This window comes from Homarus americanus, unplaced genomic scaffold (genome assembly GCF_018991925.1).
Source record: "Homarus americanus isolate GMGI-L3 unplaced genomic scaffold, GMGI_Hamer_2.0 scaffold16430, whole genome shotgun sequence".
Classification (NCBI taxonomy): domain Eukaryota; kingdom Metazoa; phylum Arthropoda; class Malacostraca; order Decapoda; family Nephropidae; genus Homarus; species Homarus americanus.
In genome coordinates this window covers 4,310,396-4,337,979 of record NW_024729259.1, presented here as the reverse complement: position 1 = coordinate 4,337,979, position 27,584 = coordinate 4,310,396, and the positions used below count along the sequence as shown (strand labels likewise).

Here is a 27,584-nt window from a genome sequence, read left to right as displayed (position 1 = left end):
AATTTTCAAAATATAAAAAATTCAGATCCCACAAGAAGTTTTAATCCTGATATATTTAGTCATCACGTATATATTCAGTAGCAAATGCATCAAAACACAGCTGTCAGGCGAGCCACAAGGACCGGTCTAGAAACTACTGCATTTAAATATATTATTATGGAAGTGTTACCCACATATATGGTATGTTTGCATTGCCTATATGGATTTTATTATATTTAAACGCCATAATTGAAGCTGAGAGAAAATTTCTTTTGTTCTATGGTCATATACAGGGCAGTACAGTAATCACTTTCTTGAGGGTGTAAAATACGTGTTAATGATAAGGCCAATTAAGTCGTCACTGTGCCCTAGATAAATAATAACTACTACTCGCTTAATAATTGGCTTGAAATTTTTTGTCAGTGTAAAGGGTGTTATCATAAATTTTGGAATGGTGTGCTGCTTGTGAATAGGTAAAATATAGTTCATTTTGGAGACCTGTTTTTCAAGGCTTAATGGAAGGGAATGGTGAAGTTTCTGGCAATTATAAGTTGGTTGGCGTTACTTTATCCCTTAAAATTTAACTTACTTAATTGAAGGAAAGTTATTGCAATCATTGAGATTCGCACAAAAAAAATATCAAGTGAACCCCCAAAAATTCTTGTTTCATGAAGGTTAACAATTACATCAATTGTCATGGTGACGATAAACTTAACAATTCACTAAAGTTTGATGCTGTAAAATATGAGACAATCAAACCTTCTTATTTTAATGGAATGGACTTTATTAGTGAAATTAACATATTAGAATAACTAGTAATGGATAAAAACAAAATCTAGAATTATTACAGTATTTGATCCCTTGTATATTTATACTATGACAGCATTTCTTAATAAAAATTGTTGAGTGGGTTGCTGGTCTTACGGAACATTATGCCAAATAAAAGATCAGTTGTCTTTGAACCAGAAGTGTAGAGTGTTAGTAAACCCCGATTTTAGTCAGAGTGAACCACTGAGCATGGCCAAAATATTTCATAGAAGTTTTTTCATAATTAAATTTAAAATGGACAGCTTTCCATCCAGCCAATATGTGTGTGTGTGTGTGTGTGTGTGTGTGCATTATGGTGTCACACTTCCTGGTAACCAAAGAAACATAAGAGAAGAATATGGGGATACAATTCGATAAGGATGATAAGAAAGTTAAGGATGTTAGCAAAGTTGGCTACAGAGGCTTGCATCAAATATGCCACTGCTTCTGAATGCTGTAGCTACAGAAAACTTAAGAGTCGACCCTTTTAGTCCCTTTCTCGGTTCCACAGCCTAATATTTTTTATTTCGTTTTAAGAAAAATTCACTGACCTAATAAATTGACTTATTAATCAGGATATTAAAATCCTTAAAAATCAAGCTGTGGAAAAAACGATATCTAAATTAGCAGAGGCAGTTTTGCTCCTTTTCCATTGTTTCATTGTTACCCTATAGTTGAAAAAAAAATCATATATTAGGTTAGTTAAAAAAAAAAACATTCTAAAAGAATTGTGGAGAACAACGGAAAAGTATTACCATTTCTTTAATTTTCAAAACTTAGTGGTTCATAATATAGGTCACCATATCTTCACTGCATTACCTATTGTCTAAAGTTTTTCATTAAATTCCAATTTATAACATATTTATGTTTATATTTACATGTACGAGATGCATGGATATCACTAACGGCTGCCAGATGCACGTTCCAATAAACATCCTCCCACTATGGTGTTTGTCGGGTAAATGAGCAGCTGTGAAATTTCTGAGGGTGAATTAATATTGTTGGTGTCAATTTCCATCATTATTTGACTTGTTTACCCTAGGATATTTGAAACGGGGAAGGAAACATCAGCGCCTATCTCCCATGTGTGTAGAACTGGTCCCAAGTATATGAGGTACACTCACTCCAAAAAGTATCTTTAAGGAAGGGTCAAAACCCTTCATCCATTGTGTCATATTGTCTCACACAAAATCATATAAGATACTTTTTGGAGTGAGTTGTAGGTAGTAGGCAGCTATCTAACAGGGAGGTACTAGCGAATGGGAAGATTTTGGAAGCATAATGTATTGTCTTATGGTAGACACTGCTGCCATATGGTACTGTATTACAAAAATTGTGACCAAGTCCCAGGTTGCTGACCTGACTCTCTGCCTCATTACACACAGTTGCAGGGTTTCAATTGTTTTGCTTACTTTGACAACACAACATTCATAATGTGGGTCATTGACCTGTGCCCTGGTGGGCTAATCTCATAAAAAAAATATATATATATACAGTACATGTACAGTGTGTGTGTGTGTGTGTGTGTGTATATATATATATATATATATATATATATATATATATATATATATATATATATATATATATATATATATATATATATATATATATATATATATATATATATATTAATACCCCGATTTACGCGGTCAGTTGAACCCGCGGAGTAGCTTGTAAAACGAGAAACACATAAATGGAATAACAACATATGGGATTAATTGAAATAGAGACTGGGCCGACCCCTAAACTCCACTTTTTCAGACACAATGCCCACGTTGTAGTAAAAATAGTATCTTAACTTTATGATGGTATGCACACACACATAATATAGAAGAGAAGTGTCAATAAGAGAATAATATACTGTACCAGGTAAAAGAAAAAGAAAGGTTTAACACTTACGTCAGGTTAGGTTAGAAAAAAATCAAGGTTGTTTCCCTTTTCCCGTGTGATTTTATCAAGATTTATCTTATCCACGTTTTCATTGTGGATCTACATGATATATATATATATATATATATATATATATATCTATATATCTATATATATATATATATATATATATATATATATATATATATATATATATATATATATATATATATATATATATATATATATATATATATATATATATATATATATATATATATATATATATATATATATATATATATATATATATATATATATATATATATATATATATATATATATATATATATATATATATATATATATATATATATATATATATATATATATATATATATAATTGAGAGATTTAAGTGCCATTAACTTATACAGTATCTAATTTTAGCATGATTGAAGCATTGTGTGTCAGTAAATGAGTAGGGAAAGGATTATTGAGTGTTTTGGAGAATGGTAGTGTTGACGAAAAACATCTTGATAGAATTTATACCGGTACATTTCTCATGAAAAATGAAACTGCAAAACTGCAGTTTGTTAATTTCATCTGATATAACTTGATGAGTACTGTACTGTATAACAACATTTTCTCTCTGATGTTTGTTGTAAAAATGCCTTTTAATGGATGAAAATCAACTGTCACTAATATTTACAACTACTGTACTGTACAATACCTAATACGGTATTTTTTTCTTTACATTGGTCTATAGGTTGTGGGGTATATTATGGGAAAGAGTTGTTCATCCATGTAGTAATAATTTACCTACATAACTTTTGCAGCTAAACAACATGTATTTTGTATACAGGATATAGCTAAGAAAAACTGTTTCTTACCTGTATGTGTGGCCCAAAAAACTTGGAACAGTATTTACAAGAGTTAGAGATATGGATACAGTATTTATTTTGTAAAATAAGCATATAAGTTTACATAGATTCAGCATGTATATAGTCAATGTACAGGTATTGCATATGGACAATACAATACCTGTACTGTATGGGTCTATACTGTAGATTAACATGAATATAGGCATTGCAGGTATACACCATGCAGGTATTTATAAACTCTTTCCTCCATGTCCCTGCTTACGCACATCAGTGAGCTTTTGTGAATCAAAACAAACTAACATTGAACTGTCACAATTTATTTATATTAGATTTATGCCTCTGGTTTGGAATAGACTTTGGCCTGTTCCTTCAAACTTTTTTGATGCTTCACTGGGAAGTGATGCGCTGGCTCAGGCCAAGGGATGGGGTCAACTTTCCAAGTGTGTTAAGTCACTTGTTGCATCCCTAGTTGGGCATTTGATGCTGTAACAGAATTAACTCCACAAGCTCTTGTGTTAAAAACATAATTAATTTTGAATATTTATAATATGATTGAATTAGACACACACATCCAGAAAATTTACAGTCTCTTTGTTTTTACAGGATGTGGAACACAGTAGAGCGTACATTGACCAGTTATATTCAAATGACTCACAGAAATGCTTCCAGGCAGTAAGGTAAGACAATACTGTATAATTTCACAATCAAAATTAAACTCATGTGTAATATAATACAGTACAATTCTATTATCCTGCACTGCCAGGGCCAAGAGCCTGCCAGATTAATGATTTTTCTTGTTTTCTGGACAACGTCAATCCCCTGTACCCCCTGCTACCTTGAAACTATGAACCATTTCTACATTTAAATTCCTGAATTTAATTGTATTTCAGAATGATATACAGTGTAGCTATTAATGAAAAGTGTTATCATTAAATTTCTCTTTTAATTTACTTGGTGCTTGTCTTTGTTTTAGTGAATTAAAGTTTGCTGTGATTGGGAGTGTTCGTGAGAAAGGGTCCATTATTGAACAAGGAGTAGTAGTGCGATTACTACAAATCTTGCGTGCACCAGACTTGGATATCCTGCTCAAGACAGAAGTTGCCACAGTCCTGAACTCATTGGCCAAAGGTCTTCCTGAACATGCAGCATCTCTTGTACAAGCAGGATTGTTGCCTGTCCTTTGGGAACGTAAGTTATTTTTGCAGATTATATATTATGCTTATTAATCATTTTCCTATTTACTGTAAAACCATAGAATAAGTTTTTATCTTTTTAGCCTCATTCCCCGCCCCCTTTTTTTTGTGACAGTATTGTACAGTATTGGGTAATTTTTTTGCTCTGTACTGTCTTAGAAGATTTTGCAATTTACACCACAAGAGAATACCAATTTGGACTATTTCATTTCCCATTGAAATAAACAGTTCAGGTATTCAGAATGTTATATGTTGAATTACCAGGCAACGGCACATCTGGGATAAAATGTACTGTATTTCATATGAGCTGGACTGTGGTTGGAGGCAATGGTGTTTTGAAAAATGTAATGGTAAAATTAGAAATATTCTTTACCTGTTAAAATTGCTCAAAAACTTTGTGTAAGAAATAGAGTACTGTACAGTACTTAAATTCTTCAATTCAGCTGTCACTAATTGATAATGCAGTACAGTATTGGTAACTCAGTACTGTATAGCACAATAATATGGCCCAGTGATTTGGTAATAAACTTTCTTTCTTGCATGAGACCAGTCAGATGGGCATTTGATGAAATGTATAAGCTTATTTGACATATAAGTTTCACCAAGATAAAATAAATTCTGTATCCTGTACTGTATGTACTGTACTGTATGAAGAAGTTAAAATCCCCTTAAAGGAGAATTGGAATGTTATCTGTCTTAATTCTGTCTAAGGCAAATTAAACTACAGTACCTGTACTCTATTTAGATTTTTATTGTATCTCAGCTTTGATAAACTATCATGTGTAGATTTATTATCATTACCTGTACTGTAGTTTGATTGTTGGTACAGTACTAAACTGCCAGTAGTTCTTCACTTACTTGATCATGGTTATCCCCCAAAAAATTTTCTCATTTGTCCCTCTTTACTTCTATCACTAGCTCATTTTGTATTGCACCTACTCAAATGAATCAATTTTTTTATAATCCTTGTGGATAATATTTTACCCACAGATTACAGTGATGGGGGCATATAGAGTCATGGCAAGTGATAGAGATTCGACAACACATGAGATTAAAAATACTGTAATAATTTGGCTTTTTTGTAATTATTTTGTGATAATAACTATTGATTGAGGACGAACACTTTGTCTTGGCATCCGAATATGATTAATTTAACAATTCTCAGGAACTGAAATATGACTAAAAATATTATATAAAATTTGTATTCTAATTTTTTCATATACAAATACCAGTTATGAATGCCCCATGCTTCTCCTGTATAATATGAGTGGAAGTACGTACAGTATTCTAAATGTGTTGTAATTATTTCAAGGGTTATTAATTAACAATGATTATTTGAATTTGAAACTTTTTAACCCATATCCTTAACCCCAGGCACCGGGCAATGGTAGACATACACCCCACCCTCCCCAACCACGTGATTATACTCAGGATAATTTAAAAAAAATAAATCTAATATTACAAACTGATCATGCATGACATAAACAGTAAAGACATACTGTTCATATATTTACCTCAAGTTGATATCACAGGGGCTAGGAAGAGTCCAGAATGCACGTAAAGTGGTGTGTGTGTGCACACGTGTAAGACAGTGAACTGACGTTGGCAGTACAAAGTAACAATATTGATTTATAGACAGTTATGAAGTACAGGACTCTTGTTATATTATGTTATAGTATTTCTATTTACCGTTCAATTATTATTACTGCCTCCAGTAATTGATCATGAATCTGCTGACACTAACTTGCACTTGGGGGTTGGGGGTAGAAACACTTAGTTAGGCACGTGAAGTCCAAGGGCGAGATCCCTACATCACAAAAGCTGAGAAAGTACTGAGAATGGAGACTGGGAGGCTTGCATGTGTGGGTGAATGAAAGATAAATGCCTACTTGGCAACATAATCAAGCCTGGCCTGTGTGATAATTCAAACAGTACCACTAAATTACAAGATGTGATATGACATGGACCAAAACCCTATTTGAGCAAAGATTTAAATTTTGACCCCTTGTGATGAAATGCAAGATAACTGCAAGAGGTCATTCATTTTTTAGGTTAAAAAGACCTTTTATCTGGAAAGTGAAAAGTAAAGTGTTTAAAAGGTAAAGCCAGTCTACAATCATGGTTAAAGATATAGAATAGTGATTTGTATCTTCCAGGCATTTTAAATACAGGTGCTCCTTTACTTATGAACTTTCAGATACAAACAAACCTGTCCATATGACCAATTGACTATTTATACATTAAAATACTTCTAAAGACTGGTAATATATACAGTAAAGTAATGCACTGTATTTATTATTATTCGGGTATAGTTGTACTTTACATCCTTTATATTTATTTTTTTTACAATATGTCTGGTATCTACAAGAGAAAAGTTAGACTTGAGAACAAGCCTTAGGAATGTAACTCATTCGTAAGTAGAGGAGCACCTGTATAAAGTATGTTGAAGGGATGTTGTCTGTAAAATAAAATGACTTTGAAACAAAAGAATATCTGCATTATTTGGCATCCATCAGTTTGTGGAGTAAAGCACTCAATAGCTGGTGTACATAGGCTTTCTTGTAAGTGGCAGTTTTATAGTTTTAGTAATTGCACTTAATAGTATATCCCAGGCTTCCTCCTTACAAACACTCGATGTACTTGAGTCTCTTATTTATAATTGAATCCAAATATTTTAATTGCTATTCAATAATTGTAAACTATATTTCAAACAGAACTTGAAGCATGTGTAGGAGGAAGTGGCACAAGTGCATATACTCAGATGATCCTTTGCTGTTTGAGATCAGTGTATCGACAGGGGTGCGCACCTCCTCCGCCATCCTGGGATCATAAGCTTCTTACCACACTTATACAGCATGGTTATCACCCACCTTGCAACCAGGAGTGTGTTGCCAACATCCTTGCTCATGCCTGCAAGGTATCCAGGGTTTGTGCACTATTATGTTTTTTTATGATGCATGAACAGTATATTATAAGCTTCCTTTGGTTAATGAACTAAGATCTACAGTGATTGTGGTGTACTTGTATATTTATTTCTTGTGATGATATTTTACTTTTGTTAAATACAGTACACATTTTTAGGCGAATTTTGCATTAGTGTGAACTCGTTACAGTATTATGACATAAGTTCATTTTCATTCTTTGAAGAATGTAAATTGCTTGTTAAATTTTTATGAAACTTGGTGTCATTTAACATGATATTGGGACCATTAAATTGCTCTTCAAGGTTTTTTCCTTTTTATGCATTAGATATTTATAAAGAATACACACTTAATAATTATATATGCAAAGATATAAATTATGTGTGGATACATATAGAGATTTATACTTCAGTATATGCACATACATATATGCACATGTAAATAAACTATGCTGTATTGGGTCATCAGCATCACAACAGAAGGCTTTTAGGGTTGATTTGACTGTTGACATACTTCTTGCAGGTGAACAGTTTTACATCTGCATGATGTCTAGCTTCTGCTGCTCTTGAATTATTCACTGGCTGATCTGCCCTCACCCGGGTCCTGAGCACTGTTGTATACCAGTAATCAACTCAGTGAGATCTAAAAAGTTTCTTGATGTTCCTTAAGTTACAGATATAAACTGTCTTACTGATACATACAAAATTTGATTAAAATTCATAGATATTTATTTACACTGAACTGTTCTTCATGATGAAAGTTTACTAAATTGCTTTGGAATCTCAAGTTGACAGATACATTGAAGTTGTGATTGGAATTATTATTTTGAGGTATTGAAAGTTGTGTATGTGCCATAATCATAAGAATATGATGTAATTTTGTCACACAATAGTAATAAGTGAACTACCGGGTAATTATAAGTTCATACCAGAGACTCACAGTTCGACGGGGACCCACATAGTGAGCTACTGCCATTAGCATAAACTATCATAATGATTGCCCTATGACAGTGGTCAAGAAGTGACTGCTATCTACCTGTTAGAATCTGTTAGTGGTTTTTGACACTGCATCAGTCACCAAATATTGGCTGCAGTGAGGCAAGTTCAGATTTTTCCAACCACTACAGGAATCTTAATATTGTCTGTCTGGTCACAGTCACCTTTAGTGTGGTCTTTCGATGCAAATTTGCATTGCTAAGCACTCCTGTGCTGGCACAACCCCTCCTGTTCAGCATTATCTCACACTAAGAGCACCTCTCCCATAAGCAGAAACATGGGAACAATGGACTGGCCCTATCAACCACCTAAGTTCTTCCCACTAGCCTTGTGGTTCAGCAGATGCATCTCTCAAGTGTGCAATTTGGGTCTGGATTGCTCTACCCAATGTTTATTAAAATGTAAAACTATTCTTGGTACTGATGCAACCTGCATTGAAAGCCTGTGAGGGGGTGAGATTTTTTTACCATTACCAGGAGTACCAGAGAGTTAATCACATGAGAATGTTTAAAATATTGATCTTGCTAACTTAATTTAAGCACAGGTGATATAGTACCTGTACTGTGTTTTTAATTTTGGGACAAGTTGAAATTTAATATACTGTATTCCAAAGTAGATGAAAATCTCTATGATGAATATTTTGGTTTCTGTTAGCTGGATGTCAAGAAAGTTGGACGGTTCCATTGGAGCCAAGATTATTTAAAATTTATATATAAATGTGTTTGGTTCAAGAGTCTTAACTTTTCCTTACCCTCTGTACTTGCAGACATGTGAGCAGCAACAACAGTTGGTTGATGCAGGAGGAGCTGATTTAGTTGCCTGCATGTTGTGTTCCCCAGTCTCCAGAGTGCAGCTTCCTGCTTTACACTGTTTGGCTGCCATGTGTTACAAGTATGTACCATAATTCTTTGTTCCTGTCTGTTAGTCATAGCTAAATATTTAGGTCATCACTACTAAGTAGATGAGTATTTTTGAATGTGAGAAAATTCAACCTGATACATGTAGTTAAATTTCTCTAATCCAGTTTAAACTACAGTTATGAGAGTACTGTAGATTAACTCTTACTGAATTTTTTATTTTATTTAGGACAATACCGGTTCACAATAACTCCTCAAAAAGGAGATGTTTTCTTTCTCCTGAAAACATAATGTTCCAAACATGCTTTGAAATAGCACTTCTTGAATGTTATTTCAGGGTAAGAAAAAATAAAGAAGTACCTATATTGTCTTTAAATTATATTAAATAAATACTGTAGGTGTAAGAAACAATGATGAAATCATGAATACAGCTATTGAGAAATTGTCCTCTTTATTCTTCTGTAACAGCAATGAAAGAGTATCATCCATTATAGCCACCAAAAGTTATGGGGGGAAGGCTGTGCCAGACCTGCTAGTGGGACTGATGGCTAGGGATCGACCTCAGGACATGCAGCTTGCTGCAGCCACCTCACTTACATTTTTACATCGTTCTGGAGCACTTTCAGCAGATGACCCGAAGATCATATTTAAGACATTACAGTGTTTGGTGAGTATTAGGTGGTAGTTTTAAGGTAATTTCTAATCTATTTAGTGTTTTATGATTTTTTTATCATATTAATGCTTCACGTTAGAAAAGTGCTCAAGTGAATTGTATGGAGTAAAAAATAAAGAATGAATATTTTAAGGCCATTAATAAAATCTTTGGAATTATGTTACTCCTAAGTAAAAGAAAATAAACATAGTTTTCTAGAGTAACAAAGGCAGTTTCAAAAGATGATTAAATATAGGAGGTAGACATTTATGATGAATAAGGTATGTTTAGTTAGAATGAGAGGTTGTTGGTGAGGGGAGAAAGTTTGTAGGAGTGGTAACAATAGTTTCAGATGCTGGGAATGGACTAAAGTGCTAATCATGTCATAGTGCAACTTGATAAGATGATGAAAAGATGCATGTTAAGTTATGGAAGTACAGTATAAGAATATGTTATTGGAGTAAGACAAAAACAAGGCAAGATCTGCACACAGTGAAGAAGAAATGTACTGTAATTGAAAGTGGAACAATAAATTTGGACTAAAACTCACTGATAATAAGCCAACTTGGTGAGAAAAACAAATCTGTTAATGTGTATTTTGGGGGGGGGGATATCTGGAGTTTTCATGTTCTGTTACTGCATTATCCTTTATTTACTCATGTGCTTTATGATGGACAAATTGACTAGTTTATAAATTAATTATCAATGGTAACACTGACAGGTACGAATGTGTCGACGTGACCGAGAAGTTTGGGAACGGGTGGAGGCAGCCAACACGTTGGCGTATCTAACAGAAGTGAGCACAGAACTGCAGAGAACAGCAGCCATGACAGATCATCTGATAGACACAATGAATGATTACCTAAAAGATACTACTTCATCAACTGGTGCCAGTGTGCCCCAGGGAATCTGTGGCTCACCTATTGTAAGTTATTACTGTATTATTTGAGCCAATTTTACAGAATAGATGATTATTGATCAATGACAAATACTGATCAGTGGCACTAATTGTGGTGGTGTGTATGCAGGTGATATCACAAATGTTCTATTAAAATGGAGGCTTGTACAGTACATTAGTTTCCAAAATCTTTATTTTCTTGTACAGTGTATTTCATGTAAAGTTCACTGTACTGTACCAAGTCTTTTAGGTTGGTGCTACCTGGTATGTCATACCTGTTAATGTTTTTCTTTGGACTAATTTGTGATTCTTGAGCCATATGTACAGTACATTGTAAACCTCCCTACTAATTGAAATATAACATGCCCTGAATAGCCTAATCCGCAAATAACATTTGCTGACCAGGGGGTGGGGGTACATTTTTATTCATGTGCAAAGAAATGTATATTCCCTTTATGTGTTTGCCCTTAAGACAATTATTTCTTTTACCTGTATTGTATACAGTATATTTGTGTGTGTCTGTGTGTGTAGACACAAACACAGACACACACAAAACACATAAAAAAAATAATACAGTAAACCCTCAATAACTCGGCACATATGGGACTCTGGCCTTGCATAGTTATCCCAAATTCCAACTTATCGAGGCACTTTCCCCGCCCCCCCCCCCTACAAAAATACAAAACTAAAAAATTATCGACCCATATATGTGTCCATATAATTACTAAATGTAAAACAAGTAACACTTACCAGCACTGCAGGCAAAGAATGAAGCATCATAGTAGGTGAAACAGATGCATGATAGGTGATACAGAGGTATGGTAGGTGATGCAGGTGGCCAGATATGCCGAGATTTTCCCAGATAATTTTACATATAGTATCTTTGCATTTCCCGAGTTATCCTAATACATTCCGAGACCATATCTATACCGAGTTTATGAATTTCCAAGTTATCAAGGGTTTACAGTTATGGGAATATCCTCTCACAAATAATCAGAAACAAGACAACAAAATGTATTAAAGATGCGAGAGTCTACCCTCAAGTCAACTCCGTGCTTTGTTAACTTTAATAACAAAGCACTGAGTTGACTTGAGGGTAGACTCTTACATTTTTAATACCTTTTGTTGTCTTGTTTCTGATTATTTGTGAGAGGATTTTCCCATTATTATTTATTTGTATGTGTTATGTGTGTGTGTGTGTGTGTGTGTGTATACACACACACACACACACACACACATATAATACAGGTAAAAGAAATTACTGTCTCTAGAACGAATGGCTCCCTGTGCTAACCGCAAAAATGACAGCAACTTTAAAACTACCCTTAGACATTCTTGGGTGTCATCCGCAAATAATCAAGGTCTGCGAATTAAAAATCTGCGAATTGTCAGGGCAAGCTGTATATAAGTACAGTACTGTATTTATATAGTACTGTATAGCATTAGTTGTGAGTTAGGGGATTTCATAAAGAAGAAAAGAAACAAGAGAAGACCAAAAGTTTGATGTACTGTAATAACGGGATAAGGAATGAACTTTAGAAAATTTTAAAATATCCTGTATGTACAAAGATGTTACACAGTAAACCCTTGAAAGTCCAGATTTTGGATGATTCGGACCCATTTTGGGCAAGAAACATTTGTCCCCTTAAATATTTGTCGTTTGAAATTGCTGCCAGCAAGTGAAGCCTTGAGGCCTCTCCTCCTCTTGGACCTGTAAGTGATCAGTTTATTCCCCCAATCTTCGAATGGACTCGCCCATAATGCTGCACTGTGATTAGTTAGCTTTAAGTTCAACACACTTTCAGCCACAGAAAAATTTTAAGATTTTAGGTAAAACATTTCAAACAATGTTGTTGGTAATCCTCCCTGGAAGAGAACAGAAGACAAGTGCTTATTGCACCATCCATATATCACATCCACACAGTTAAGACAGATAGCTAGATAGCTTGTTGACCAAAGAATCTGCAAATTACATTGATACAAACATAATTAAGACATTAAATTAAAATTGTATAAGCTTTATGATCCATAAACAAATATAAACAAAACCTGAACATTTACGGTAAACAAAAAGTAAAATCAAAGACAATGTGTATTCTAGGATATGATTATAAAAAAAAAGTTTTATAAAACCAGAAACACAAAATACAGTACGTATATACAATTACGGTCATGAAATGTGTACGCTTCAGTATCTAACATGACTATGTAAAAATGGACAAAATCTTATTAATAGCTTCACATACAGAACTTGAGCTATTAGTAGTAGACAGTAGCTGTTCCATCAGTGTAAAGTTGTAACTACTGTATAGCGCACACACCGGGTCATGGGCCAGGACTTCACCACATGCCGTTCCATTTGCAAGGCCACACACACTTGTTCCCTCCATCTCAGTCTCCATTATTTTGAAGTCAAATTACATATTCAAATTTTTTATTATTTAATATTTGATAATATTCATGATAAAATATACACTATATGAGAATACAGTATAATAATTATTATGTTAAGTTTGAAATAGAATTACAAGTCATATATGTATTGTTATTTTTTTATTATTTAATACTGTATGTTATACTATTTATGATGAAACATACACCACAAGAGGCTGATCAAACGAGAATATAATAAATGATTAAATAAAAACAAACGCGGCAATGGCCAGTCCCCCCCACCTCCAGCACGTTTACACATGAAGTGTCATCTCTAGTAACTGTTAGCTCTCGTTAGGCCTATGGTATCTGATAAGACCACTGTACACTATCTCGATTAAAGACAATACAGTATTGTATCTATTTTAATAAATAAGTTAATGTATTGTATAAAAATTATTGTTTTTAATGAACTGTATTACTACTGTACAGTAAATATATAGGAAAAATGTAAAAGGAAATACGCATGATATTTATTGCACATTAAGATACAAATTTAAGGGTCATCGGAGGGGTAATGAGTGGCTGCTTAGTGCACAGTAGCCCCCAGAACCCCCACTTGGTAAAAATCCGGACAATCAGCATGACCCTTTTCCCCCAAATTAACCAGACTTTGAAGGGTTTACTGTAATCACGATGTTGGTACAGTAACTTAGTTTGTATAACTGACATTCTTTAAATTGCAAATCAGAGTCTTGAGTGCCTTATTATCAAGATACAGTATATCCTCAGTTTTTTAATTACAGTGCAATTTTTTTTCCAGTCTTGTCGACAATATGATAATCCGAGCACCTGGCCTGAGTTGATGTTAGAAGCTGCTCTTAAGGTATATGCATCTCTAAGCGCAAACGATGAAGATATTCGACAAAGAGTCATAAAAACTGATGGTCTCATGAACACCATAGTCACATCTCTCTCTGCAGCATGCCCACCAGTCCAGCTGGCAGCAGTGAGGTGTCTACACTCCCTCTCAAGATCTGTGCACACTATCAGAACAACTTTTCAGGTAATATATTGAGGAAAATTTTTTCAATAAACAGTGTTGTTTTTTTAACCTGTAAAGTTTGATTCAATGGTTATAAAATTTATGCAGTAAACTCCCTCTAATCTGGACTAATTGGAGGGAAGGCCTGTCTGCTCTGGTTGAAATTTTAGGTAGGGCGGGGTTCCGTGTTGTCTGTATTGCAGGGTGAAAAATTATGAGGAGGGGAGATTTCTGAGTCAAGCTACCTAAGAATACTAAACCTAATGCAATTTTTAGCCTAAACATAGCACTCGGGGTTTTTAAGTGCCATGTAAATTTTTTTTAGCCACTTGGGGTTTTAACAACTGAAGAAAAAAGGTAATTTTCCCTCAGTCTCTCGTACACTCTTGGCAACAGTGTGTTCTGTTTCTGCTGTAACACACAGCTGCATTCCAGCCTCATGTCCCCAAAATATTTCCATTTGATGGACCTTATATATATTTATTTATATTTTTTATATATGGGTATACACTGTACTAGTACAGTATTGTACTGATTGAAACAAAGTATTAGATAAACTATTCAGGATCACTTTGGTAAAATTTTTTATTTCTAACTCAATTAGAACTGATTTTATAGCCACTGGCATAACAATTTATTACATTTTCTCTCAAAAATATCGAGTTCCCATTTTTATATCATGTCAAAATTTATTCATGATCATTATGGTACTAAATTTCTACTACATTAGAACGGATGTTGTGCATACAAGTTTATACATTATTTTGCTCATGGTTGCAGTCACAACAACTAAAATAATGGGAGAACAATAAGAGAATTCTACAAAGTAGAAGAGTGTTTCATATAGTATACATTATTATTGCACTAGAATACACCTATTGATAGAAAATAGAAGTACTGTACGTAGTACATATTGAATACTAAAGTACTTTACTTATTAATTATTCACTTGCCATGAGGCAGTTGAGTCTTGTGGTGAGGAGACAGTTGAGGCAGGAGGTGATTGTACAACATTCACAATGTAAGCTACTGAAGGTGGAGCGGAGGTTATGTTTTCACTGCTAATTTCGTTGACTACAGTATGTACTGTACTGTACACTGTTTGCATTTCTAAGACACTTTCTATTTAGTACTTCTCAGCAACCACTTCCACCTCCTCAGAGGTAGTTGCTGAGTTACCCTCCTGGTGATACACCTGCCGCCATCTCTTAGTGCTCGCTGCTTACTCGTACTTTCCCATGTACCAACCGGCTTTTGGTATCTGGTGCTGGACCCCATTCCGGTTTGCAAGGGGTTCCAGACTAAGTGAGTCTAGTTTAGAGAGAGTTGACTGTAGTTAGTTAATGACTTGAGTGACCTAACCAAAAGGCAGAACATTTCAGTCTCTTCTGATATTGTCTGTGATCAGTGTTGTGAGCCTGTTGTGAAGGGGAGAAGCAGCAAAGGGTGGAAAATATAGCCTGGTGATTTACGGTGAAGACACAGTTATAAATGTGAATGAATAAAAAAATGTAAAGAGGAATATGATGTTTTTTGGTTCCAGCCACTATGTATACAGTTTAATGGAATATGACTGGAAAGAAAGAAGGAATTATTGTTCATGAGCATGCCTGATAATATGGTAAAATTATACCATACATACTAAGTTTTTTGTTACCTGTAGGATCACATGGTGTGGAGACCTCTTATGACAGTGCTGAAAACTTCCAACAATGAAGAATTAGTTACTGTGGCCTCCTCCACACTGTGCAATCTTCTTCTTGAGTTTTCACCTTCTAAGGAGCACATTCTGGACCAGGGAGCTGTGGAGTTTCTTTGTGGACTAACAAGACGACCACACCCAGGACTCAGACTAAATGCTGTATGGGCTTTGATGAATATGGCCTTCCAGGCTGAGCACAGAGTAAAGGTGAGTGCATGAGTTATCAATTTGTTACATATTTGTATAATAGGCCATAACTTTTTTCACACAACTGTAAAGCATCTTTCAAGTCAGGTATAAAAAATTTAGAATTTTTGGCCAGTGTCAGCAGTTTTCCCACAGATACTCAAGATTTATGTGCTCGAAGATGGTTTATGCTTATGGAATTGTTGAAGTGCAACAAACATTTTTTTTTCTTTTTAAAAAGAATTAATGGATCAATGTATTGGAGTGCAGATATGATCTACTCTCTTCAGCCTCTCCTAAATTTCCTTGGTGTATATACACTATAGCCCTCATAATTCGAAATAATTGGGCTCTAGCCCTTACTAACGAAGAGGCGAGGAACATTTTTACTTGTGTACAAAGAAATGTATATTCCTTTTGTGTGTTTGCCCTTAGGACAATTATTTCTTTCACCTATAGTAGTGTGTGTGTGTGTGTGTGTGTGTGTGTGTGTAATAAATAATAATAATAATAATTAACGGTTTATTAAAAAAAGTTCTGCAGCCCGAAGGCTGAAAAAATACATTGGACATAAATGACTTATTACATACATTGGTGGTTTAACAAAAGTCTTCATTAGAGAAAGGTAAAGGAACATACAGTGAGCATACAGATTAATGTAGGTGTTGAACAGCAAACATGTAGTGTAAACTCCATCCCAGATGGTGTTAGGAGGGACCTCACGTGGTGTAGTAGTTCCCTCACAGATGGTGTTATGAGGGACCTGACGTGGTGTAGTAATTCCCTCACAGACGGTGTTATGAGGGACCACATGGTGTAGTAATTCCCTCACAGATGGTGTTATGAGGGGCCTCACGTGGTGTAGTAATTCCCTCACAGATGGTGTTATGAGGGGCCTCACGTGGTGTAGTAACTCCCTCACAGATGGTGTTATGAGGGACCTGACGTGGTATAGTAATTCCCTCAGATGGTGTTATGTGAGTGAGGTGTGGTCCCAGTCCTTCCTATCGTAGACGGATTAACACATCGCTGGTTGTTGTTGGGTCTCACGGGCCGTTATCACTGGGTACCTGGGACCTCACTGTGTGAAGGTTAACTTGGGTACGACTGTTACTGTTGAGTTGTTCTCACTGACTTAAGCACTGTTCACCTCTGTTTAACACTGGTTCCATTCCTTTCCTAAATGAAATTGTAACTTCTGGCGAGAACTTGTTGATATTCCGGTGGGGAGGAGGGTTCAGGGGAGGGAGTTGGTATGGGCCAACTTAACAGTTGACCTTGTGTGTGTGTGTGTGTGTGTGCGTGTGTGCGTGTGTGTGTGTGTGCGTGCGTGTGTGCGTGCGTGCGTGCGTAACACCTTTCAAGATCTGCAGGTTGGGCATACAGTATTTTTTATTGTTTGCTGATGCTCTTACATTTTTGTTTGCCAGCTCAGCAGAGCAGCTTATGGTGGACCAGTATTTATTCGTCTTTTGTACTGGTTGTTAAAGTATAGTTTAGTAACTTATTATCATTTTACATAATTTCAGGGACAGTACAGGTGTATTTTACCTACTTCATTAGTGCTCATATTCTGTAAACCTTCCATTAGTTTTTGTTTTATTATTGAAAATAGTCATTTGCACTTTGTATTGTTATTTGTTTTCCCTGTAATGTGGGTTATATGTTTTGACACATACACTAAAACCTTCAAATCTAGATTTGGCTTCTAATGGGACCCCAAGGATGATTCTGGGTCACTCCTAGAACCTGGACCTAAGTCTGTTTTGTGACAAAATTCTGGAATGCACACATGCAACCCATGTAGCTGAACTCGTGAAAACACCTAATGGTAAACATACCGTACGTACTTGCAATTCCTGATACTGTACAAAATGGCAGTCACTCCAGGCGAGGATGTAACCTCATGTGTTTTGCTTATTGTTTTTAAGTTAGTCTATACAAAGTTATAACTATGACAGGTTCACGTCCTAACACCAGGAAGTTCTTTACCTGATTTTGATTAGTTTTTCAGCCAAACTTTGACTGGTGTTTGGCTTTACTATAACAGATCCTTGGCCAAGCTACAACAGGTTCTCAGCCTAACTACATATAATAGTGTCTTGGCCTAACTAAAACATATCCTCAGCCTAATTGGAGTCTTAACCTTACCATGACATATTCTCAGCCTATCCATGACAGGTCCCAAGTGTAAGTATATTTACCAACTTAACCTACCTTGAGAGTGACTGTCACATTGGACTTAAGTTATACAGTAGTTATAAGCTACTTTTAATTATTACAGTACAGTGTACGAGTATGTTTTTTTTTTAATAGATTTATTTTAAGGAATGTTGCTCCATTTTTCATTTATTCAGACTACCCTAGGACTGATTTGGTCTGGATTGAAGGGGTTTTAGTGCTCCATACACCTTAGTAAGACATGCAGGTGTAATCTACCTGATTTTTTCCTTTTTTTTCAATAATTTTCTTCAAATATGTGTCCAGCTTGAGCCTGCCATAAACTTCTGATAGCCTGACCTGCCTATATGAAGAAGTCAGAGTTATCTTTTTAAATCGGCATTAAATAGTACGCTAATAACAATGAAATCTTATTCTTCCAGGTTTCCATTTTACATCACCTTGGAACAGACCAAATATTTCGTCTGTTGTCAGATACAGATGTGCACATCCTCATGAAAACATTAGGACTTCTACGTAATCTTCTCTCCACCAAAGGGCACATAGACCAAATTATGCAGTGTCATGGAAAAGAAATAATGCAGGTAAATCAGTAATTTTATTTTCAGTATAAGTATGAATGCAAGAACTTAAGGAATTAGCAAAAAAAATTTGAATTTTAAATTGAATGATTACTTTTGTTTCAAGTTTTTGGTACAAAAACATATTCAGATGTATTACAGGGAAGATAATTTAAATTTAATGTGTGAAACTACTTAAGTACATCCAGAACAAAACATAAGCACCAAAACATGACCATGAAAACCCAGGGTTGGCAAAAAAAAAAAAAATTAAAAAATAAGCAAAATCCATTGTTAAAAAACAAAAACAAAAATTTTCCAATGCTATTATGTTGGTTTTAATAAGTATTTGCAGCTCTTTTTATAACCTTTTAATACTATTAATCAGAAACATTACATTCAGGATGATTGAGCAATAATTTATACTCTTTTTCCATCTCCAAAAATCACTGTACAAAGGCCAGATTTAAAAAACACAAGCTTTGATCAGTCATCCAGACTCAACCTACATGCTTAAAGGAAAAAAATAAGTTTAATTTCATCTTAATGCATGGAAGAAAATATTCTACCTCTACAGTTGAAAGTTTTAAAGAATTCATATAAGTACAGTATAATACATGATCTGAATGCATTAGAATCAGAGGCTCAGAGCCCAACTATAAACAGAAGCAGTCACCAGTGGCAACTTGGCTCCCTTATAATCAGGATTTGAGTTGTATGCAGCCCTGTAAGAAAGCTTCTTATCACCACTTTCACCAGTGTATAATACTGTAGTTCACAACCATGTATATATTGAACAACCATGGGGACATAATGCATCCCTGCCTAACACCTACATTTATTTAAAATGTTTGACTACCTTTCCCATTTACTACTACTGTTACCCTGCTGTTCTTATAGAATGCTTTTACTGCATTTAATAGCCTTCCTCTCACCCCATACACTTGTAATGCCTCCCACAATTCTTTTCTGTTCATCCTATCAAATGCCTTTTCCAAATCTACTATAAATCATTTAAACCACCAAAAACTTATTAAAACCAAGAAAAAAGGCATAGATTAAAAAGAATATTTTTTGGTTTAAACCATTGGTTTAAATCGGCCAATCCTGACAAAAAGGACAAAACTTCTCACATTTTGGAAGAGATACCTGTACAGTATATGTTTATATTGATATTTACTGTTGTTGGCAGGCCATCATTCTGATTCTTGAAGGTGAACACTCAGCAGAAGTTAAGGAACAAGCACTCTGCATCTTAGCTAACATTGCTGATGGAGACATAGCCAAGTCTGCCATCATGTCAAATGAAGATGTCCTCAAGAAGCTAATGAATTATATGGTAAGTTTTTAACCACTTCACGTCACTTATATTTTATTTGGCTAATGCCAGATGTTTGTATTCAGCACAAAGAGACTCCTCATACCCAGGGAGTCAATAAATTATCTCTACTAACCCCTTCACTACTGGATGCCACTTATAATATTTTATTTGGCTAACACCAGATGATTTTAATCAGCACAAAGAGACTCCTCATACCCAGAAGGTTAAGAGTCATCTTATGTAGCAATACATTACTCCCCTTTTTTCCAGACATTTGCTACAGTAAGCTAATACTCTTCATAAAGTCATATGTTCTTTAATGCTGTGCAGGAAGCTAGTAATTGTAGTTTCACCAAAGTCATTCCCTCTGTCTGAAAATCGTGGGAGTCTGAGATAAGGGGATCTGAGTTGGCAAGGGTTTACTGTAATTAAGATAAAAGTTTTAAATGAAAGATCGTGTACCAATGTGACATTTTCATTATGGGTTTACCATGTTTCCATGTTAATAACACTCATGAACTTAGTTTTTCATTATATACTACTTGTTCTTTGTTTTTTATATATATGTATACTGTATTCATGTAGTTATTGATTTATTTGGGAATAGCAGAGAGTATGTATAACTTCCCTGTATAAAGGGGAAAGTGATTTGAATTAGTGCAAAATTATGGAGAAACGAATCTGTTAAGTATACCAGAAGAAGTTTACTGTCATTATTATTGAGAGAATCATCAAATATTAAGAGGGAAGGATGGCGGATTAGGGTGAAGAATACACTAAAAGTTAGGGGATGGACTTCCAGGAGAAAGCAGAGCATTTTATTGATAGAAAATCATAGTATAAAATAGCTTTTGGGGATACCAGAACAGGTAGATTGAATGATCTGTTTTTATTTGTTAATATAGCCACCACAGTAGCTTCAGATGTCAACTGTAAAAGAAGAAAATTACTGTAACATTTGTTACAGCAGTTACTTTGATTTTCAGAGATTATTGATGAACACTTTGTATGTGGTTGAGACACCTGGGAATTTATACAATTCATATTATCTTAATATAAAAGATTCTGCTTTAATGTATATGTTAAGCAGTTCATTATTTTCAGGTTATACCAAATGTAAAACTACAAATAGCAGCAACTTTTTGTATAAGTAATCTCATCTGGAATGTGGAAGAAGGTGCAGCAGAAAGACAAAACAAGCTACGCGAGATGGGTGTTTATAAATTACTACAAAACCTCATGACAACAACTGATACAGCATTATTTGACAAGTAAGTCTTCTTAGTTTAAAGTTTTACCTGTTATCTCATTGACCCTTGTGAATTGAGTGGTAACATCACAGATGAAGTATTACCATGCTTAATGACACAAAAGAATGGGTTCATAAGGAATAATTTAGGGTTGAAACTAAAAGAAACAAGAAAAAATAAAGGAAAGCCTGAGTAATTATTTGGCTGAACAGAAACTACAGAAGATACAGAAAAACAGTTGGTTACAAACCTGCTCATGGCTTGACTCTCTGCTACCCCAATCTAGTATGAGGATATGGGACTGGTAATCTCCACCTTCTTGTATTCAGTTACTAAAAAGAAAGGAGAGCAACTAAAAACAGGTTATTTTTTTAATATGTATGACTACAATGAGTGATAAGAAGAAAGTGACAAACTATGAGTGAAGGGAACCATGATGTTTTGGTTTTGTGCTTCACCAAAACGAAAGGTATAGAAGTGAGCTGAGGACAGGCAAGGGGAATAAAGTCAAAGAGTGCATGAGTAACAGCAAAAGAAGGAATGGGTGTTCTATTGAGTTATGAAAAAAAAGGGATCTGTTCCAGAATGTTATGGATCTGATCAGAAGTTGGAAATGAAGGGTGGATTACAGCATGTACACTTTCAACAAAAACTTCTTGAACACCTGGGCACGATGGATGTGAGAATGAGCAGAATGGGGGCTTGTCTTCTCGGAATGGTTTCAGATTCTTCGTTCATTTTTCAGAATGCATAGTGCTTATAGCGTTCGAGAAGTTTTTGCTGAGAGTGTAAATGTCCTCCAGGGAATGAGATGAGCAAAGGGGAAAGAGAGTGGTTTAAAGGAAGACTAAAAAGTGAATTGAAAGTTTCTGTGAGTTATACAGTGATTGTGACATAGGATTTAAATGCAAGGATTTGAGGGAAATATGGAGACCCAGGAATGAATGGAAAACTAAAGACTGATGGAGATTGTGCTAAGGGATAGTGAGAGTTAGTATTGGAGAATACAAAGGAAATGCAAAAAAAATACATGGAGTAAGGTTATTGGAGAGGATAGAGGATTATTAGACTGTATTGGTGGATAGAAAAATGAAATGGAAGTTGATTGATGTGACCATGCTGCGTGGAGTGGTGCACAGACTGTGCACCACAAATGGAAAGGGAAGGTGGGTTGGATATATGAAATACAATGGGAAGTGAAAGATTGGGACAAAAGAGAGGATGATGGAAGGAGGGAGAGGGGAAGACAAAGGAGATGGAAGTAAAAGTACAAGGAAAGTACTTACTAGAAGTGAGGGAGGGTGGGTTTTCAGGAACAATAATGTATTAAGTGAGTGCGCAGTATATCATATACTGTACAGCAAAAAGTACAGTACAATGTATAGAGAATTTTTTTATAAAATTAGCAAGTTTCTGTGAAGATACCTTGGCTGCAAGATGCACCATTTTTGGTTCTCATTATTTGCCTTTAAACCATTATTAGCTACAGTCATGTTATATGTGTATAAAACTAGATTTTTTAATGGCTAAATTAAAAAGACTTTCTTGGACATTTTCCAAAAATTTGTCAGGTACACACTATGTGATATATAATTTTGACTACAAATAGATCTTAAATATGTTTTTCCACAGAGTGAAAATAGCGTTGCAGCAGTTTCACTAAGTATGGGATTTTGGGTATAGATGAGTACTACAGAATAGATAAGTATGGTTTTGATAAACTGTATTGTATAGTGCTTGTGATACCCATAGTATATACAAGGATTCTTTTAGGTTGTTTAAATTTAACCCAAGCTACAATAGTGAGGCCATAGTTTAGATAAATTATTATATTCTTGTGTATAGTTTCCTTCACTTATTGTGGGAATGAAGTTTTTCATTTAATATGAAAAGTTTGTCATCCAGTGCTCATGGTGTATGTAAACATGTACATATTTATTATTGTTAAGGAGGAGAAATAGATAATAATATTTAAGTGATAACATTTTTATCTTTATTTTTGTGAATGCATGTAAAAAGGAAATTATGGGAATTACAAAGCAATATGTATAGTTAGTGTTGCTTGTTTATATTTTAGTTTTAGGATTTGAGAATTTTTGTTCATGCAATGCTAAATAAAGTACAGTATACCAATTATCACATATTGTGCAGGACTCCACTTTTAGTGTGGTTTTGGTTGTTTTAGGATTGTATGAATAAGAAGTGTTAATTCTGACAAACCACAGTGCAGAAGTAGAATGAAAATTGTGTGCTATATTTGCTCATTTGAAAAGATATACTTTCAGACTGTTTTCAATTCTTATATTTTTTCTGCCTCACTCCTGGTCATTATGGTACAGTATATGCCTTGTAGGTCTATATTGGCTCTGAGGCTAGACAGATTATCCCTTTAGTAAGTTAAAGAATTTTAAAATGAGTGTACATGCCCCGTATCAACTTTTCTCAGCTGTAACACATATTGAACTCCCCAGTCTTGCCTCTACCTTAGGTCATCAGTGCCCTCACATTATACCTTGGCTGCCCAAGAATCCTTTTTGACAGTGAATAATCTGAATTATATCTCTTACCATACCCTCTTTAGCCCTTCAGTGTTGACTTTAACCATAACATTTTTTTATTGGATTTTTAGAGACAACCTTTCTTGTTTTTCATTGCATACATGAAGTCTAGTATTCAAATTAAGCAGTGACAATTAGGTTTGCTTCTTTCTCACATATCCTTTAACATTTTAAATTTAATGTTGCCTGATTCTACGGCTGATGTGGGGCGTGAGGTTCCTACTGTAGAAGAGATACCCATGTCATTATAACATAACCTATTAGGGGACCTAATAGATTCTATTCTCCCATTCATGATCATTATCAAAGTCATCTTTATATGTTTTGATATAGGGTATATGTATATAATGCAGCAGTAGTTAAGAGTACAGATGTTAATATGAGTTTGACTTTAAGTCCTGTTTTATATGATTCTTTTACTGAGAATTGAAGTGTGCTTGTTCCAACTCTTCAGTATGGATATGAATGTAAACCATTTCTGTGGCACAGATATCAAAACTGTGATCAGTAGAAGTGAATAATCTATTCAGTACAGTATTATAGAACGGAGAGAATTGATAAAGTAATGAATGTGAGAATGCTTTGGAACATTTGGATGAAAATATATTGAGATGATATAGTCATTTAGATTTCATGATCAATAGGCTGTTGTGCATGATTTATTGTAGTATAGGGGTAGGTAGGAGGGGGGAAGATGTAGACTGCATTTATAATGATGTGCTTCAATAACTGAGATAGGAAATCCAGGAATATGCTTGGGGAGTGACAAAGAGACTGTGCACCTTACAAAAGAATTGTGTATGAATGTAAAACGATGAGGACAAATAGAAATCTAACTAAAACCAATTGGCAAATAGTAGTCCACACTGTCTTAACATTTTTGGAAGGTTAATTGATTTGAGTTGAATTTTTACTTATATGGGTCAGCGCTCCTGTTGACACTGTTTTGTTGGATTTGTAACTAATACAGCTCTAGTTAAAATGGAGAAATTGATGTTGATTTACCTTTGTTCAGGTACTCAGATGGATTTCTCATAAAGTAGAATTATAGTTGTTCTTGAGCATTTTTTCTAATGCTAAAATAAAAGTGCTATTGATTGTTCACATAATTAGTTGGTTTCTATTGTCTTCTATCCTTAGTACTAGTATGTTGTTTTGAATTAAAAGATTACCTCATTCTCTTGATTAAATAAGATGCATGTATCTAACTTAATTCAAAATTACTTTGTAATTTTATCTGTACCATTCCTTAGAGCAGAACTGCTTCATCCTGTGTGGTATCTTTATTTTCTCTTCTTCAGATGTTTTTTTCCTTAGTTGTAGTAATTGGGTCCTTCAGGAGGAACTTAGCTTCTAACTTAATGTTAGCTATAGTAAAACTGTGATTTTGGTTTGGGTTTTGATTAAATGAAATACTGTAATAAAATAACAGGATGTGGTCTTGCTTTCTCACTTGTACTGTAAAGTCCTTCTTCCTTCCTTTAGCTTTGCTTTCCTACCAAGCATTTATCATGACTGCACAAATAACAAAGAAGCAAAACAGTTTGTAGTGCAAAACTTTTTTGTTTCAATTTGGGAGGGCCATTAGGGTGTTTCATGCCAGGTCTTGACCCATGGTTCCATTTTCAGACTACAACACATTCAAAAAAATTATTAGTATACATTCTTATTTAGTTACAGTATTAGAAATTCCTGCAAATTAATTTTGGTGACCACTTTAAGACATTCTACAGTAGTACACTATGTATAAGATGATTATTATGTCATTATTCTGTCTCATGCTTAGCTTTCTTAATAAATTAAATTCGAAAAATTACATTATTACACCAAACTTATTTCACATGAGCTGGAATTTCTAGTAGAATCCTCCTTACACTGTCTGGGTATTGGTGAGTGAGTTATACAAAGAGTTAAATATTTTATTAACTATCTGTGTGGAGAAATCTTAGTGCACAGTTAGCGACTAAAGATCCAGCTGTGAGTACCTCTAGAAGGTGCTGTGTCTTGGTACACTTGCCTAGATCTGGAAACCACCTTTGGAGGTGTCAATATGGTCAGGCAGTAGATCAGAGAGAAGAAAGTGCCAGAGGTCTCCATTTTTTTTTCTCTCTCTGGCGCTTTATCCACTATGGTCGTACGTGCCTTACATGTTCAGCAGCCTCCTTCCCACTCTTTTTCTTTATTGAAGGGATAATATGTATAGTGAGGGACCTTATGTAAGTTCATGATCTAGTACATTTGAGGAAGAATACAGTATATAAAGTACAGGTATACCTTTTTTTAGAATTTATTGCAATACACCAAGTTAACATGTTTTAAGAAGTGAGATGACTTAATTTAGGAAAGTAAACAGTGAGTGCAAAGAAGTTAAGAAATGTATTCCAGATGATCTGCAGTGTCGGTACAGTACATGTGAACAGTATTCTTTGCGTGTCCACTTTTTATCCCAGTGTTTGCTTCTCAAGCTTCAGATCATTTCACTTCTTATATAGCTATTAAAATCAGGAATTGTATTTATTCATAGGTTGGAAATGTTAAGATACAATTTAACCCTTTCATGAGTTAGTATGTATATATCTCTTCCTTTTATGTCAAGAATATAAAGAGAATAAATAGGATTTATGATCCCAGTTTCCACCATAATTTGTGGGTTTGAGTGCTCTGTGCACAATAGAGACCTTAGTCCTCAAGATACATAATTATGTTCCAGTAAAATTATCTCCTCACCCACAAGCCACAGCTCAGCTTGACAAGGCACTTGTTCATTTCCTTGAAAATTGTGCTGTTAATAGCCAAAGGTAAAACAAATATAATTACATTGATTTGAGTGATAGCTGTATAAAATAAGGAAGGCTCATTGGGGTCTAAAATATTGTCAACATCCCGTTCGACTCTGCCATAATACAACGTAGCGAATTCCCCTTACCCATACAGTACAAACTTCTGAGTTTTTTTTGTTTTGTTTTTCTAAGTACTGTACTGTTTATAATATTTAAGTATTTTAAAAAGGTGATTTGTGTCTTTTTGTAACCTGGTGAATACGGCCTTTATAAATGTACTCATTCATGAAAGGGTTAAAACCATTGGGGCTAATTCCTGTTCACATTTGTAGGAATTTAACTAAAAAGTTGTTCTTTTGAGGACAAATGGTATTACTGTAATAATTTTAATTACACACAAAAACTAAGTTATGTTTAACGGTGTATGGGCATGTTTCCTCGCCATATTCTGTATACAGCTCCTCCCCGACTTACGACCTACTTGACTTACGACCTGCCTCGGTTGTACCAAAATTTTGTCAAATTACTTATTTTTGAGTCCTAACGTCAGTACACAGAGAAAATTTTCGTTT

At 34.7% G+C, this 27,584-nt stretch overlaps 1 protein-coding gene across 2 annotated transcripts; it reads left to right on the top strand.

Annotated features, from left to right (window-relative positions):
- Positions 1–101: 101 nt before the first annotated feature.
- LOC121866433 (armadillo repeat-containing protein 8-like) lies at positions 102–27,584 on the top strand. 2 transcript variants are annotated; one of them, XM_042366100.1, is made up of 13 exons: positions 102–180; positions 4,144–4,217; positions 4,514–4,728; positions 7,448–7,650; positions 9,416–9,540; positions 9,975–10,173; positions 10,880–11,083; positions 14,253–14,495; positions 16,138–16,383; positions 18,966–19,127; positions 20,296–20,442; positions 21,529–21,695; positions 23,307–27,584. In XM_042366100.1, exons 1-13 carry the CDS (start codon positions 157–159, stop codon positions 23,335–23,337), a joined length of 2,040 nt encoding a protein of 679 aa, XP_042222034.1. In that variant the 5' UTR covers positions 102–156; the 3' UTR covers positions 23,338–27,584. The 2 variants fall into 2 exon arrangements, with proteins under 2 accessions (XP_042222034.1, XP_042222033.1); XM_042366099.1 differs by having other exon boundaries at positions 7,448–7,659.